This window comes from Kogia breviceps, chromosome 2 (genome assembly GCF_026419965.1).
Source record: "Kogia breviceps isolate mKogBre1 chromosome 2, mKogBre1 haplotype 1, whole genome shotgun sequence".
NCBI lineage: Eukaryota > Metazoa > Chordata > Mammalia > Artiodactyla > Physeteridae > Kogia > Kogia breviceps.
In genome coordinates, this window is record NC_081311.1 from 5142738 (window position 1) to 5160851 (window position 18114).

General features: G+C 46.5%; 2 protein-coding genes across 4 annotated transcripts in view; one reads left to right on the forward strand and one right to left on the reverse strand.

Annotated features, from left to right (window-relative positions):
- DOCK1 (dedicator of cytokinesis 1) overlaps nucleotides 1-18114 on the reverse strand; it is a 504544-nt gene that overhangs the window by 273315 nt on the left and 213115 nt on the right. The window lies entirely within an intron of this gene.
- The window catches only part of INSYN2A (inhibitory synaptic factor 2A), a 57240-nt gene that overhangs the window by 24158 nt on the left and 14968 nt on the right, over nucleotides 1-18114 (forward strand). For both annotated transcript variants that reach the window (XM_067024327.1, XM_059053857.2), the window contains exon 3: nucleotides 17724-17795. In XM_067024327.1, the coding sequence (XP_066880428.1) occupies nucleotides 17724-17795 (72 nt within the window). The remainder of the gene's footprint in view (nucleotides 1-17723; nucleotides 17796-18114) is intronic.

The window sequence follows — 18114 nt, forward strand, 5'->3', positions numbered from 1 at the left end:
ACAATTGAAAATTCCGTTCTTTAATCACATCGGAAACATCACAGGTGCCCAAGAGCCACCTGTGGAGACTGACCCCTACACAAGACAGGACATCATTCCCATCATCACAAAGAGGCCTTCGCCCCAGTATCCCCCGAACAAGGGACAGTGCCTGGCTCCTAACCATTTGAGAAGTGGGCACCTTAGGTCAAGGCAAAGGATGACTTGACTCAGAAATCCATCTCTAGGTCAGTTGTTGTCTCTGCACAGGACAAGTTCAGGGTAGAAAGGCAGGACCGCATCCAGGTGACCTCCCACGTCTGCTCCTGCTCACCTTCGTTGCCACCTCCCTCTCTGAGCTCTCTGGATAACAGGGAGTCAAGCGGTTTCAAATTCCAAAGCCACCTGGAAGGTGACCCCTTCTTGCTCAACTGCCCAGGGTCATTAAGTTGCCCAGAATTCACATTTCCCCCGCTCTTTTCCACGTCAGAATATGGAAAAGGAGACAGCAGCCTCAGAGGTGGGCAGATAAGAAGCAAGCTCCTTCTCCATCCCTTTCTCAGGGGTCTGGGTCCAGCACAGGGTGGGAGAGAGTGGGGGAAAGGTCTGCTGGTACACTTTTAACAACTGGCTCTCAAAGAAGGGGGAGTAGCATTTGCTAATTTCCATGGTGTAAATACTGCTATTGTGGCCACTATCAACCAGCTCATAAAATCCCGAAAGTTTAACCTTCGGCTGCTCTGAGCACTGGAGCAAATTCCCTGAAGGACATGCACCAAGACAGGACAGTCACTTTAAAGGAGGGAGTCACAGGACTCACTTTATGTACTCAATCTAAGCCAAGAAATGTTATCTTATCGTTGCATCTCATGGTAGAAAAGAGGAAAACTCACTCTACTTTATGTAGATTATTATTAGAGTCATTATGTAAACATGACAAGGAATTTCATGACCACATTAAAATACTGGAAAACACTCCACGTCATCACCTGTGAAGAATGCTCAGAACCTGGGTACAATCCATTTCTCTCCTCGCCCTTCGCCCCCAAATTAGCTTGCAAGGGCCTTTGTATAGAAATTAACCTTCAATAAGAGGAGTCTCAGTGAGGGAAGGAATTCTGTGTGCACCTGACTTAGAAATCAATCTAAGAGCTCAAGACCTTGAAACCAAGTGACACATTTTGCCCCCAGATCCCCACCGCACTCCAGGCTTGAACCAGGGCTGGCGAGGCCTCGGGCGTGCTCTTGTGGGTGACGTTAGCACAGACCAAAGGAAGACAATGCTCGTTGAACTTGGCTAGCATGGCCATGGGCAAATTATATTGAATATATAACTTGAACAGAACTTCTTTTCATTGGTGACTTTGTTTATGCATCACCAAGTCTGCCAGGCAAGTTCTTGCAATAGTTCTTACTCTGTGCGTGGAAATTTCTTTATCACCAACCAGGACCATTTCCGGTAGCTTCCAAATTGTTTTTCAGAAGAGACTCTTTCTTTACTCTCGTTTGCTTATATAGATTTCCGAAAGGCCTCAGCAGAGAAAGTTTTCAGTTTAGGCAAGTTACTTAATCTCAGCGAGCTTCAGTTTCATCTTCTATTAAACAGGGATGCTACTAGAAGCTTAACAATGCTGTCCACAAAGGTCTCAGCAATAACCAACACACAGCGGGCACTGAAACGGGACCTATCCTAATATAAGCACTTCAGCGGGATGCATTCTGTAAGCGCGTGGATGTGCACAAGGTGTTAGGGAACATGCCTTCTTATTCTTAGTCCCTTGTAAAACGTCTGGGCAATTCACTGAAGCCGCTCACTTTAAACAATTCAGGCAGCCTTTGATCCCTCTGTTTGCGAGAACGCCAAGAATGATCCTGCTTATTTCAAAGCTCGCAGCATTATTCTTATCTCTTCCCAGGAAGCTCAGGGTCACTCAGGATATCTAAATGAGCCACAAATGTAACCGCTGAAGGCTGAGACCGGGCAAACGGGGCACTGAGTTTAGAAACCCAACCAATTCTTGTAACAGTCGTCATTCCCCACAGCAGCTGTGGGTTGCTGGGCAGGTGACCCTCCGACCCAAGGCTGTGGGGCTGCAGCACTCAGCTCAGGTGCTGCTCCCTTCCCGGCCACCTCGGCAGGGAGACGGCTGCTTTACTTCTGAGATGCTGGCAGCCGCACTCGTGTGGCGTCTTGAGGGGTCCGCTAGCTGATGACAGCCCAGCGATCCTCGGTTCTTCAGAGGAGAGACCTACAGATGACTCGAGAAGCTTTACTCCACCCATTAAGCCAGAGGGCAGGGCGTGCCATTGCCCACAGTGAGATAGGCTCTTTCATTGGTCGGGTCTCTCCCAGCATCAGCCAAGTGTTACCCGCAGGCTTGGGTGTGTGGGGAGGAGGAAGCAGCAGCCAAACCCAGGCCACCCCTGGCCCTTAAATGTGACCAGCAGGCGGAGATGCAATCATGAAGCTCTGGGGGCTTTGTACTGAGTCAGAGCAAACGTGAGGCCATCGCAGAGGAGACGAAAATCCTACGTAACCAACCGGCCCAAGGAGCCCGGTCGCTTGCAGTGAGGGTTATGAATGCAGTGATTCCATCTCCCAGCCGTGGGGTCCTATCCAACCTCATCAGAAACGGGTTTCTCCACGGGGGGAGGTCCCGTTCTCCCAAGTCCAAGTCACACGGTGGCAGCGAAGGGAAAAACTAGCCAAGGGAATCGCCCTGAGATCGGGGGCCCTTGGAGGGCACACTCTCAGTGGCTCTGCAGGCGTAGTCACATTTGCTCAACTCTGTTTTTCCTTTGAATCACTGACAAAAGAGGCAGCCACAGAATGGGTGAGGGTGTGTGTGTGGTACGTACATTTAGAAATAAGGACCTAGGCCCGCAGGATCCGTTTTTACTGAAAGACCTCAGGATCAGCTTCCAGTGTAGCAGCTGTCAGCGAGCTTTTCCTGCAAAGGGCCAGACGGTGACTATCTCAGGCGTTGAGGGCCGCGCGGTATCTGCTCAAGTGGTTCAGATGTGCCACTACACCATAAACACAGTCACGCACGACACACGTACATGGGAGGCCTGCCACAGTCCTACGAAACGCCACAAAAACAGGCGCTAGCCAGACTTGGGCCAGTTTGCCAGCCCCTGAGACACGGGCTTGTAGGTGTCGTAACCATGGTTCCTCCACCTGAAACCAGATCACAGTACGGGCGCAGGGCAATCCCAGGTGTGACTACCCCACAGACGAGTGTATCGTTCATTCACAGTTTCAAAAGGCTTCTACCAGGAGCCTCCTAAGTGCTGCGCACTGTTTCAGGCAAGGTGGAGGGGGGAGGGTACAAGTCAGAGAACTCAGGCCCTCCTCTGAAGAGTTCACAGGTCACTGACACTCTGTCTGTACAAGCCTACCCTCAACAGTTCATCAGCCCATCAAACCTTCAGGATTCTGCTGGGGAAGTGTGCATGTGCGTGTACGTGTGTATTACACACAAACCTGTAATTTACATGCATATGCATACATGACCTGGAAAAGGTCTCACTCACTCTCCCACCAGCAGCAATAAGAGGTCATCACAACACCTATTTATATGATGTGACTTGCTTTCACCTAGACATTAACGCTATATGGACAGAAATCACATACTTGCTTTTACCTTATGTCCTTCTATTGACAGCTCACTCAGCATCAGGCACTCTTCAGAGGGACCTGTCAGGGGATGAGAAATCTCTCCAAATTTTCTCTAATTATCCATGCCCAAACAGAATAAACAGTGCATCGCAATTACAGAGGAAGCATAAAGGGACAATTTAATTTGTTTAAGTCACAGAGCAGGAAGAACCCACAGGAAAACCAAGCAGCACTGCAGCAGCCAGGGAGTAGCCCGGAGTCCCGGGGCCCAGGGGGAAGCCAGGCACAGTTAGGCAAACCCACCTCAGGTTGGCTGTGCACCCTCTCGAAGGAGACTGGGTTACTCTCGCCCAAACCCACCCAATTAATTGACATCAAGCTCTTCCACCTGGTTAGCTGGAATGGCCAGATGTCAAAGAGGGGAGGTGGCTGCTTCTGAGGTCTGGACAAGCATCCTGGCGGATGTCTCTGGAATGTGAGCACTGCCTTCCCAGGCGTCTGGCCCGACAGCGTATCACAGAAAAGAGGGTGTGTGAGCCGAAAAGGGAGAGCAGCACACAGCATCAAGCTCAGAAACGAAAAGGTTCTCTCCTGCCAGCTGCACCCCCATCCCTCATGCTCCCTATTTGAACGGGATGGAAACGTCAGTACTTCATTTTCTAATGTTCTTCAGAAATCAGTTTTGGTGTCTCTGCCCATTTGTTGCAAACCAAAACATTTTAAAACATGCCAGCCAGTGGACTGAGGTTGCCCCCTGTTCACGCGGTTTTTCCATTTTCCGAGAATGACCGGAGCTCTGCAGCCAAATGGCCTGGCCCGGAGCTGTGGCCACTTTGCCCCGTCCCTCCCTGTCCTACGTGTGCTTGGGGATGGTTATTAACCTCTCCAGGTGGTTATTAACCTCTCCCCTGCCTTTCTCCAGAGGCGTCTGACTCTGTGAAGGGGACCTAAGAACACCCGCCCCTCCTGGGCTTCCCTGGGAGATGAAATAAAATACCGAGGACCAGGCTCTCTTTGCACACTGTGTGTGCAAAGTTAACTCCTTTCAAGTTACTTTGTTACTGAGAAGCAGCCTTCCAGGTGCTGAAATGCAGGGAGGTGATGCAAGGGTGCAGGCGTGAACACCTTTCAGAGAGATGTTCTTGCTTTACTCAAAAGGCAGGTTTAGTTCCAAGGATTAGGAGGGGCTGAGGATTACAGAATGGACACATCCAGCTTTGTGCCTGTTTTCAGAGAAGTGTACAGGGCAAGGTTATTTGGTGTCACGGCCAAGGCAGCTGATGTGGAGGCAGGGAACGTGGTTTTGTTCCCAGCTCATCCGAACCTCTCGCCCCTCTGAGCCCCACGCTCGCACGTGAAAGAAGGACGGTCCACACGAGACAAGGGACCCCAAGGGTCCTTTCTGATCTAAGAACCAATCCTCCAGAGACGTCCAAGAACTTCATCATTTCAGCCACTGCCATAAATACATACAGAAGTTGAGAGAGAGAGAGAGAGAGAGAGAGAGAGAGAGAGAAGACAACGCAGCCCTCTGCGGATGTCGTTAATAAATGCACATAGTGGTCCCACTATTAGGCTTTCTTTCTCCTCCTGATGCTTCAGCCATCCCTTATCTCTTCCACTGCTACACATGTTGGAACTGGCCTCTCTCCTTCTAGCTTGCAATCCTTTGAATAATCTTCAGGGAAACCCCCCCCCCTTTTTTTCTTTTTCTTTTATAACTAATGGCTTTTATATATTTGTGATAAAATATTCAAGTTCTAAAGTCCAAGTACAAGTTACCGTGTTTTATGATTTTGAAATAGAAGCACACATGATATTCTCTTCTAGCATTTTCTTCATTTAATACACTGGGCTGCACTGAGTCTTTCCTACAGCTTAAATTTGTATAACGTTGTAAATACTATTTTTAAGTTTTTAAGCAATAATAAGCCTTTCCGCCCTTAATATGAAAAATGAAGCACATATATTTATGAGAATATAAAACAGGTTCAAAATTCTTGCTTTGGGCTTCATGTAGGTATCACACATACTTGAAAATGTAATTTAAATTATCTTCCTGTGCAAATGCCAAAAGAGATTTCAAATACCTCCCTAGCCTTTTAAGTTGGTGGGTGAATAAAAGCCTCACTACTGAGCCACCAGGCAATTCAGACACCCCATTCGTAGATAAAATGAGCAATTCAAGGCATGACATGAACGTTTATGGAATTTATGGATTTGTGTCCCAGAGCTCGGGTTTAAAAAAAGAGAGTAATGAAATGCAAGTTCTACTTTTCAAATACTTTTTTTTTTTTTTTTAAACCCCATGCAATTTCTGCTAAGCTACGCAAAAATGGTTTGAGCTCTATTTCCCATTGGCTCTGGGGAGAGTTCCGGTGAAATGTGTGTCTCTGGGCAGGGCACCAACAAATCTCATCCATTCTGAGCACCTACAATACAGTGGCCATTCTGCATTGTCTGATTTAATCCCCAAAATAACACTGTAAGGTAGGAATTGCTTCCACCAGGAAACTAAAGCTTGGGTAGATTAAGTAACACCCCCAAGGTCAAGACTGGTGAGAAATAGTAAAGACAAAACTCACATCTAGACCCATGAGGCCCCAGCAGTATCCTCTCCCTCCTCTGAAAATGGGAAACCTAGATGTCTGCACAGATTTGAAAAGCAGACATTTTTGTTGCTCCTGCCAATTCTGGGTTCTTCCTTTTACTTGAAGGGATCAAGAGGCTGCTACACCCAGACCTGGTAAGGTCCCCGTGAATTTATGTTCTGGAGAAAGCACACTTTTAACGCTGGAGGGAGCAGACAGCACCTTGGAAGGGATCCTGGTAATAAATTATGTTTTTAAGGATGCCTAGTCAGTAAGAGGAATCCCCTCTGTGAGGTAGTTTCAGAAAAATCAAAGCCGTTGATACAGAAGTCCAGGCACCAGCAGCCATCCGTGAGTAACCTTCCCGGGGAAACCACTTCAAAGCTTTCACGTACCGCCTGTCACCTAAGCGGCTCGTCCAGTGACCACCAAGTGCCCCCCGAGCTCTACCTTAATCAAATGTATGTCCACATTCATGTGAGCAAACGCTGAAGCAAAGTTTTTAATGCACCGCAAAAACAAGCAAACTTGTGTTTTAAAAGCCAGATCTGAACGGACAATTAGGAACAGTGAGTTCCTCTAGGTAAAGAGGGTCTAAAACTGGGCCTATTTTGACCCAAAATGGAGTCAGATTTTTTTTTTGTCAGTATCTCATTGGTTACAGCACTAGACTGGCTCCCCAGATAAAAGTCTCATAATTGGACATCAAGAATTTTACACTTGCTGACACCAAAATTTGAAGATTTTAATCTTCAGCCACAAGAGCTCTGAAGCATTTGTTTAAAAAACGAGTGCAATGTCAAGTTTCTGAAACAAAGCACAGAAGCTTCACGGAGAGGAAGTCTGATTTAAAATTGTGACCTGACGTGCTCTAACAAAAATACATCAAAAGAAATTATACAGCAAAGATAAAAGCTCTGTGGTTATTTACCATCGGAACCACTGCCCAACGCACATCGTTAATGCTTTCAAATTAAAGCCTCTGTAAGCTGGTACGTGACAATACTACAGCTGAAGAAAACGGCAGCCCAGAAGGAACATTTGTTTTCATACAGTATACTCACATTCCTGTTTTCCTTCTAGTTTGTTAGCAATGCCACCGAAATTCATTTTCATTAATTTTCAATAAACTATAGCTTTAGCTTTATCTCTCCTTCAGGAAACAAGTTCGTCAACTCAGCTTCAGCTCAGCCCTAAAAAGCTGTTTCCTTTATTCATAGCTACTCCTGGTGCCCTCTGGGGCCAGCGACATTTTTGTCATTATTGTCACCATTTTGCAACTTAGCGTCTCCTTGATTTCAGGAATATATGAAAGAAACTGGAAGCTCTGCCCTATTTGTAATATAACTGGGACGTTCTACATGCCAAATAATAATTACTATCTGCCCCGATTTTTACATATTATGATTTTATATTATGGAAATAGGATTAGGAAACACTAAAGAAAACGTCCTGCCCTAACAATAGTGTTCAGCTCCGTGTCTGTCTCTGTTCAAATCTCCGCGTATTTCTGATAGGAGTAATAATGACTATGCAATAAGAAGGAGACACTCCCTCTTCTTCATCATGCATGGCTCCGTTAAAGGCAAGGAAGGAGAGAGCTGGGGCAGGCAGGGCCCAGGGAGAGGCACAGACAAGGAGACGCCATGCTGGAGGAGAGGCAGGCAGCTCCCGCCAAGCCCCCGGGGACCAGACGCTGCACGGCCTTGGCTCCCGACCGTTCTAGTTTCCCTTTAATTCTCTGTAATGAAAACAAGCATTAAAAGCTTCCCGAACAGCCAGAGCCTCCCCAGAATAACAGAGTCACCACATTTGTTGGGGGGCTGGGCTAGTAAAAGTTAATTTGTCAACAGCGTCTAAAGAGAACCACCGAGTTCATTATATATGGTGTTTGCTCCTGAGACGTGTTCACCAGGATTCCTTCTGGGATAAAGAAATGACAAGTCCTGGGGCGAGGAGGGGAGCCGGTTTAGGTGCAGACTAGGCCATTTATTTTAATAACTGGGTGTGGGAGGCAGAGGATGGAGGATGACTGACCTCTCCCAGTGGGGTGGGGAAATGTAAGATGGTATCAGGGCGATACTTTTAGACAGACGTTTTCACCTGATCCAGCTGGGAGCATCACAGAACTGACCACCCTGCGGAGGGGTATCAGTTAATCCAGCAGAACACTCAGGCAGATTCTTCATTCGTTCATTCACTCATTCATCCACTCGCTCATTATTCAAAAATATTTCTTGAGTACTCGCTACACTTCAGACCCCAATGTGAGCACTAAATGTCCATCAGGCAATAAACAGACAACATCTCTGCCCTCGGGGCGCTGACATTCTGGTAGGAGAGACAGACTAAAATGCACAATCGTAACTCAAATGTATGGCATGTTCCATGGTGGTAAGTTAAAAGCAGAGAAGAGAGGCAGGGTACTGACTTTCTATCAGTCACGACAGAAGCCGGCGTTTACGAAGCACAGCTGCAGCCCTGCTCTCCAGAAGGTACCAAACTACGTGCTGGGATTGGGAAGGTGGCTGAAGCTGTGTCCACGGCCACCAATATGCTCTCAGCCACACAGGAGAAAGACACCTCTAGTGGACTTCATCAGCATTCACTGTGGAATGATCTGGAAAAGAGCCACAACAGGGTGCTGGGAATTTGCCAGAAGCCATGCTGGGCAGCCTGTGAGGGAACAGAGGAGCTGGTCCAGACCCAGGCTGCTGGTGTGAATGAGCACAGAAGCCGCCCCACGGAAGGAGTGCTACTTTTCAAAGTTACGCAACTTACTCCGTCACCTTAGAAGCAATTCCTTCATCTTGGAAACACATGTCCTCTAGATTTTAAGCGTCGCGAGGGCAAGGCCTGTGTTTTATTCATCCAAGCAACTGCTCCCCAGCAAAGGGCCACGCACAGAGCTGGCAAACGGGAACCATCCCATGGACTGAACACGCAAACATAGCGAAAGCCAGCTGGTTACTTTGGCTAATTTATAGCAACGTGCTCGAAAGTCTATAATCGGAACACTACACAGAAATAACTAGGATTACTGAAAATCATCCCGATGCGTTTAATAAGCTCACACGGGGTTACACAGAGAGCTCGTTCTTCAAGGGTCCACATCTCAATTCCTGGCTCTGGGAGAAGGGTGCGTGTACAATTTTGAGAACTTCACCCTCTAGTGGAAAAAATTAAGTAAGGGTAACACTAACGGGAAGAACAAAGATGCAGCTCAAGCTGTGACTGGGCTGGGCTCTAAAACATCACTTCTACGTAATCTGTTTGGACCTCTGCACAATTTCCAACAAGCCAAAATCACAGATGGTGTCGGAGTTCCCAGGCCAGCCCTCAAGTTTTTTCAGCTGTATTGACTCAACAGAGAATGCTGTGAAATCGAACAGTCAAGTTTGTAGAGCGATCATTTCTTCTAACACAGGACTCCGAAAATGGATCTCCCTTAAAGGTTCCAACCAGAACAACTCTTATTTTAAGCAAGCGACACCTGGAACATACGCATTCAAATTCAGGAGGATCGCAAGAGTGTGTGTGGAAAGGAGTATTTGATGTCCTTCAATCTCAATGAGAGCCCTCTCCTCCAAAAAGAAGTCCAGAAGACAAAACTCAAAACAGAGGAAACCAGTAGTTAATGAGAACGGCCTTACTGCCCGACCTCACATCTACAGGCAGAAGAGCAGGAGAAGAGAGAAACCAGGGTCGGTCCTAGAATAAATGATTGCTGGCTAAAATTCTCTACATACAAACAGTGCAGAGATTATAACCCAGAAACTAGTGCAGGCGCTTCTCCACCATATTCAGGGTAATAAACAGAAAACATGGAAGTGAGTCTTTTAAAGCTTTCTTTAAATGTCAAGAGCTGCCAAATTCCACCGAAACAGAGATCAAACCGACCGTCATAGATCAACTGTTGAGACAAAGTTACCTTCCCGAATAACGTTATTTTTCATTTGCTCTTTCACTCATCCTTCAGTGCATCCAAAGCCTCTCCACCTCTCCCGTGACGGGCAGGCCAGATGCCGGCTCGGCAAACAAAGAAAAAGGCAAAGCACGCCATGACGATACCAAACGCTGGTGGAGGAAAGTCATTGAGAGCTGGCCAAAGGGCACCTGAAGAGCACGTGACGGTGCAGAATTCTAAAAAGGCTTCACAACAACCAGCCCACTTAGATATCCCCGAGGCAGGGGGAAAGCAGGGCTGGTGAAAAGATCCGGGGTCAGTGTTAGTCTGTGTTCTTCAAACTGCAACCTCGGTTTTTAAGACAAACACACTGTTTGGTCAGCTTGGGGATTCCAGGCCACTAATGAACAAAGAACTGCTCAGCCTAACACAGCAAGTCTGCCACTGGCTACAAAACGGCTCCCCTCAGCTACTGGGAAAAAGGGACCTGGTCAGACCATCACCAGTGAAAGCCAGTACTGCCTTTTATTGACCAGTGGGTGTTCTTGGCATTTGTTAAGAAAACTGGCATCATATTTTTTTTTAACAAACTTAAATCGGATGTCCCCCACATCCTGGCATTTAATAGCTCAAGTTAATAAAACAGACATAGTTGAGTTTCCACAGTTATACGGGGAAAGTCTACATTCACTTTAGCCACTAAACAGCTGATATAGGAACTAAACTACAGTTGCAGGGCATAATCTGGCAAATTCCTAGTGAGCAATTAGACTTAGGAACAAGCCAAAACTACTGCCAGAGGTGGGCTTAAAACACAGGAGACGGTCACTGAAAACAGCTGAGTTTGACTACTTTCGAAATTTAATTTCCCCCAACAAAAGTAGTGGTATCACTTTATGCCTCTAATTAATATCACTTTGAGATTATTAAGATGCTGACATAAATGATGGCTCAGTTATGAAGAAGGCACAGCCGGAGCACAAACCTGGCCTAGAATATGCGGATGGAAAAAAAAAAAAGGGAGAGAAGATGAAGTGAGAAGGCTGAAAGAACAAGAAAGATCAAAATTAGGAGAATAAATTAAACAAGCGCATAAAATGATCACTGAGAGCAGAGACCCTGCCATTTTCTTTGTTGCAGCAAGCAATGCCTGGGCAGAGGGCCTAACACGTACCTTTGAGTTAATTCAAAGTGACCCAATACCCTATGTAACGAGTGTTTTGAAGACCCCAATTAAAGGATCACGCCCTGATTTGAACATTACCCAAACACACCTTTTGCTTACATGCGAAGAGCTCTAAACTTGCTGAAGATCACCGTGTCGTTTAAAAGACCCACAGATTAGCGATGGGGTCACTTGCGCCATGTGTCCTGTGCCGTGCGCCCTGCTCTATGTCCCAAAGTGGGAGTGGAGGAGGGGCCCCTCCAGGTGCATGCTTACACACTGGTGATGCTGGTTGAGAGGAGAATGCTTTTCCGAAATCTAAAACCGAACACTCCATCCACAGTTCCCCAAGGAACGTGAGAAGAGATTTTTTTTCCATGGGCAAGTTAAGATCTTCTGGCGAAAACAGTGTTGTGAGATGTGGCAGGAGAAACAGCACATTAAAGCCAACTCAGTAATCCAGTACCAGTGATTACAATTCAATACCACAGAATTACTGCCACTTGCCAAGCACACTTCTCTGAGCTGCTTATAACTTTGTCAGACTTTGCTTTTGAGAGCAGGCCCAGTAAGAGACATGTTTTTCCCTTTCCTGACCTTTCCGCCAGACAATTTTTATCTGCTGGGGCTGGAGTGGAGACAGAGATGTCAGTCTCCACTCTCGGGGCCCCATCTTCAAGATCTCAGAGACACTGAGCCACCTGGACATGGAGCCAGGAAGAAAGCTTCCGGTGACCTTTCTGTGATATTTTGCAGCGCCCTCTCCTACCACCCAGGGCCCTGCTGTCTTAGATCTCCCTGGGATGCGTTCATGGAAAAGCAGATGCCGCCTGTCCCCCCTGTCCCCGGCTCTCCATCCCTGCCTCCCAGAACACACCTGTGGTCCAGCTCAGGCTGAAGCTGGCAGACATCCTCCTTCGTTGATCACTCCTAAGGCTCTGTGACAAAAACCGCCACACCAGCTCTGCCCTTTGCCTTCCCGTCTTTGTTTCTGTTTTTTAAATCCCATTCCTCACGGCCTCTTTTGCTGCTGATCTGCAACAGGACTAACTGAAGACTTGCAGACCCCAAATTGTCACCAGTGCTGTCTATTTTATACAAGTGGACAAAAGTATATTTTTACCTTCAGGAATTTTTGATAATGACAGCTAAAGAATTGGAGCAGATGTCCTCAGAAGCCAGAGGTAGCTAGAGAAACTGGTGAACCACGTTCTGAGTTCAACTTGAAAGTTCTAGGCCATAAGAAAGGAGGATCTGATGTTTTCTTTGAATGGGGGTGCCCCAACTAGAGTTCCACGCTGTCTTCTATAAAGGACACTCATTTTACTTTCTGTAAAGTACAGCAAGGTCTTCTGAAGAAATCTGTTCCACTACAAAGCGGAAGTGGAAATGACTCTCGTACTGGACTCCACCAAAACCACCTTGTAAAATTAGCCTGAGCAAAACCTCCTGCTTTAACGAGTCAAGAACAACAAACCCTCCATGCGCTTTCCACAAAGTCCATTCTCTTTACATCCCTAATAATTTCATAACTGAAGTCTAGCCTCCTTTACCTTTCAACAAAGCCCACCCTGACCGATCAGTGTCCAAAGGGCATCAAGGAAGGAGAGGGTGAGAATCCCAGAAACGGCCCCCGGGTTAGAACCGTGACCTGGAGGGATGGGAGTCAAGAGGGTCAATGGAACAGGCACCTTGGACTCGTGGTGCTGCACGTTATGCTTTCCACTCCCCCACGCCCCCCCCCCCCAGTAATACACGCTGTTGGGTCCAGAACATTGACAAATAGCAACTAACTGTAGTGAGGTGATAAATAGCAAGTGCCGCAAAGATCAGTGCATTAAAAACTCCACGTCTGGGCTTCCCTGGTGGCGCAGTGGTTGAGAGTCCGCCTGCCGATGCAGGAGACACGGGTTCGTGCCCTGGTCCGGGAGGATCCCACATGCCGCGGAGCGGCTGGGCCCGTGAGCCACGGCCGCTGAGCCTGCGCGTCCGCAGCCTGTGCTCCGCAACGGGAGAGGCCACAACAGTGAGAGGCCCGCATACAGCAAAAAAAAAAAAAAAAAAACTCCACGTCTGCAGTGCGTATGCCTATCCCTGGGACCCAAAGAGGTTTACGGTAGAAAGTGAGAACCCGAACTTTTCAGTTAGAACTTTTTTCATTAGATTTGTCTTGTTACTGGACTTCAATATGAGAACACAGAGACTGACTGTATCATTTGGTTAATAAATCAATATTAACCAAACACCCAGCGTGTACCAGGCATTGTGACAGGCGTGGGGTTATAAACCTATAGAAGGTATAGGTTCCTCAAAACAAAAGAGAGTTTTATAAAGGTAGCGATTAACGTGCAGGACAGAAAATGTATAATTTTTGATCAAGATGTTCTCCCTCTGTGGCTTTGACATCAATAATCTAAGCTCTCTCTTCTCCAAACTTCTAATCACAAAAGTCCTCTAGCCCTACCGTCACTGGAGAAGCCTCTGCTCCGACAGCTCAGAGTTTCTGGATCGCCTCTCTTTTTGGCAATGGCGATCCAGAAAGAGAATCATTCCAAGTATTGGTTCTATGACTTGTTTCCAAGCGAGAAGGAAAAACTAGGCACATTCCATGATGGCACTTTGTGTTCCCTGTCCTGTAGAAAGGAGTTACCTGTTTCGTCTGTATTTGGAGAACGCATTCATTACACAATTATTAACGTGACCATTAAAACCATCAGCGAAGCCAAACCCTACATCTTGTAAGCCCCACGGACCATTAGATGGATTACCAGAGCAATAAGCACAATGGGTTTCCCAGTTTAAGGCCTCTGCTGAGAACACCTTCACGCTTAATAAAATTGTAGCGGACATACCTTGATTAACAATAGCTACTGGAGGCAGCCTGTGACTTAACCATATGACACAAGGACGACACTTTGACTTTTACCCACAAATTAATCTCTCACTGACATCCGTTTTTATGAACTACCTTTTTGGACTCCAAACATTTGAAGCCTTTCAAAAAGAAAGGTCCTTAACAAAACCATGGAAACATCCTGAAGGGTCTTCCCAAGAAGAGTTCGTGGCAGTGAGATCTTGAAAACACTTCTCACACATGGTGGCCATAGGGCAGAGCACCAAATTTTCATTTAAATTAGCTAAAAAAGGGGGGACCACGCACAGATATGTCTCTCTATAAAGCAGATATTATGACTCACTTGATTCTAATCAACATGTATCAGCCAAACCATACTGTATCTCAGGACTGTGTGAGTTAGGTTGGGCTACAAATAAAAGAAGGGAGAAAAAAGAAACTGAATGCAAATGATGTGATAGAAAGGGAGGAGTGAGAGTAAAGGTTAGGAAATAGGTTCCATGTCATTCTGTCATCCACGTATAAATAAACCTCTACAGTGGCTTCCCATTAAATGTATGACAATGTCCAAAGAGTGTCCTATTTTATATGATCTGTTCTCACCTCCAGCCTCTCTCATGCGCTCCAGCTATTCTAGCTACACTGGCCCTTTTGTCTGTCCTGCAAACATGCCAACATCATTCCCACTAGGATGTTCACAAGTGACGGCCCTTTTGTTTGCAAAACTCGTCTCTAGATCTGGAGCTGACTAACTGCTCTTTCATTATCATCCAGGTCTCATTCCAAATGCAGGGTCCTCGGGGGGGTCAGCCAAAGCCACCCGTACAACATTTCCTTAGCAACAAGCCGTATCCAAAGCCATTCATTCATTCACTCATTCACTCACTCACTCACGTGTTGCCCGTCTGGCTCTCCCACTCTGCTGCAAGCTTCGAGGCCAAGGACACAATCTTATTCCAAAATGTCTGTCTCCTCAGTAGCCAGAATAATGTCTGACACCTAATGGCACTTAATCATTATTTGCTTACTAATTATAACAGGGGGAAAATGTGTGCTTTTTACCAAGTGGTAAGAAGAGGCTGTTCAGAAAGGGCTTTAAAAAGAGCGGTTTATAACCCAAGAACCCCAAGGTCCTGGAAGAGAGTTCTCTCGCGCGTTTCACGGGCCTGAAGCCTTTGTCCCGCCAGTGCTGGACTCCCTGACTATATCCCAAGGTGGCAGTTATACAAACTGCAGGACACAGGTCCCAAGGTTCGAGCAGGCATCACGGAGCATCAAAAGCCTGGGGTCTCAGAATAATGAGATCCCGGACCTGAAGTGTTGCTATGTTCTTCTCTGTAAAACGAGGTAGCGTAATTAATTCGAGGACTCGAGGCTCTAATGAGAGTGAGACACTTGGGAACTCCATGCTCCTGGGCAAGGAAGGGGTGTTGGTGTCGATGAGAACTGATGCCGATCCTTCCTGGGGTCTCGAGCAGGAAGGTGCTGCAAGCACGGAAGCAGGATTTTCCTTAGAGCCCAGGAAGCGCGCCCCTCAAATAAAGGTTAGGAAATGCCCTTGATTTCGTCTGTCTTCTTTTAAAAGCCTAAGCTTTAGAACGTGACTAGAGCGCATATTCAGAAAACTATTACGTATCCTCTGCCCTGGCTGCCGCGTAAAACACACCAATGCAACACACAGAGGAGCTGTCCCTCGTCTGCAGCCCAGCCTAACAGCGGGACAGCACGTCCTGCAGCAAACACGTCACTGCCAGGACTTGTGCTCAAGTACCAGGCTTATTTTACCACATGCAAAATGACCACGGTCAGACACGAGCTTAGGACAGAGCTCCAGTGAAGTCAGTGGGGTGGAGAAAGGCCCTTTATATATAATCAGGCATATATGGGAGAACGGACGTCAATGTCTAACACAGAGGACCCCTGGTATGGGTTCAACAAATCTGGAGCCAGGCAGGAAGGTTCAGGAGGAATGTACCCTCGGGGCTTGTCATCAGGAGGAAAGACCTAAGGAAGAGAGGCAGGTGTGATGCACGAGCTCTTCACTGCTCCCCTCCTGACAAAGCTCAGGGGAGAGGAAAAGACCCCAAGCGGGCATCCAAAGGCGTCCAATATGGGGGACAGAGGTCAACACAAACGCAGCCACAGGGTGATTCCAATGCTGGCTCAAATATCGTGGGCCACGGGCGACACTTTAGGACAGAATACTGTCACTTGATTAACAAATGAAATGCAGAGAACTCAGAGGTCAAGTCCGAGTTCACCAAAGCTCACTGCGACAACACGGCATGGAGAGGAAAATCCTTTTGTCAAATGTTTATGCAAACGCCAAATATAATGAGGAAAACAAAAGTTAATTTCAATTCAAAATCCATGATGCATGCAAGAGAAGTTTACACAGGGAAGGTGATAAAATATCGACTATCCATGTGGACAGAAAACCTTCTGAGCACTATTATTATGTTGAGTCACTCTCCAAACGTAAATTTGCCCCCGAAGTACGTATAAGCCCGTGCAGATGGCAGCTTTCCTTCTGCCACTAATTTAACAGATCCTGGTTATCATGTTTGTCCCTTAGCACAAAGTAATATTCAGAATAAAATAGGCCTGCACGTTAAAAATATCAGAGAGGGAAGGCCAGCCAAAGTGACAGGAAAAACATTATGAAAGCTCCCCCAAAACTAGCTTCTTGGGGTGACTGGGCTGAGAAAGATTCAAGAAAATCCTCTGATCAAACCTTTAAGTCTATACAACCTTCCAGAATATACTGCAAAAAATACTCTAAAGGTTATTTCTGTTAATGGGAAGAGAATTAGCACCCCTACCTCTCCTCCTAAAAATGTCTAGTCTCACAGGGCTGACGGAACTCACCAGAGAACGTAGCCAGGGACGGTGTCACAAGGCATCGACAATGCAGCACGATACTCTACCACATAGGTCAGCAAATTTTTTTTCTCTAAAGAGCTAGAGAGCCAGTATCCTGGGATTTGCAGACCAAGGGTATTGTAGCTACTGATGTAAAAATTTTCACTATTCTTTATTATTAAAACCTAAAACTTTTTTTTTTATGGACACAGAAAATTTAATTTCATTAGTTTTCACGTGTTCCGAAGGTTATTATTCTTTCAATCTTTTTCAACCACTTAAGAAGGTAAAATTCGGTCTTAGCTTGCTGGCTCAGAATGGGATTCGCCTGAGGGCCCCAGTCTGCAGACCCCTCCTCTCGCAGGTCAAGGGGCGGTGGGGCAGAAACAAGTCAGAAGATCTGGGGTTGCTTTCCCATCAGAGTTTCTTTTAAACACCATAAATATCAAGTTGCACTGAAACATCCCAAATTCCCTTTGCTTATAACGAAATCAGATTATTTACTTCATCCAGTAGCTTATGTCCGCATGCTAGATTTCATTTAAATATCAGCTACAGAGGTTGCATTGATTGTATACAATAAATGCAGAGACAGGAACAAAACGGGAAAAACACACTGATCGATTTCCATTACCATAACGAGCAATGGCATTTGGGAAAGAAGCTGACCGGAGCTGTGTGCTCCAGAAAAGCCAGCAGCCAGCAGCCACCACGTGTAATGCTCTCCTGTTCTTATCTTGTAGGCTTTCGTATCGGACTGGGCAAGACACAGCTAATTGTGACACATGCAGGAACAGTGCATGTATTATCTATAGGTATGTCAACGTTCTCCTCTTCCCACTTTGTTATTATGAGTGACAAATGATGTTTATCCACGAATGCAAGAATCATCTGGGATCATGCTGGGGTGATTGTATCGGACAAAAAGTAAAGAACCTTTCCTGACCGTAATTCTAGGCTGCTTCTAAATACTCAGCCTCACGTACAGAATCACGGGATGAGGGAGAGCTTGAACCCATATATCTTGCAAATGTATCTTAGCAGTGCTTCCAAAATCGGTGTAAGTTTGATGGCTTGCTCCCTCAGAATCGACAGCCATGAACACTGTACTGTGTGTTCCGGAACGGCTGTGAA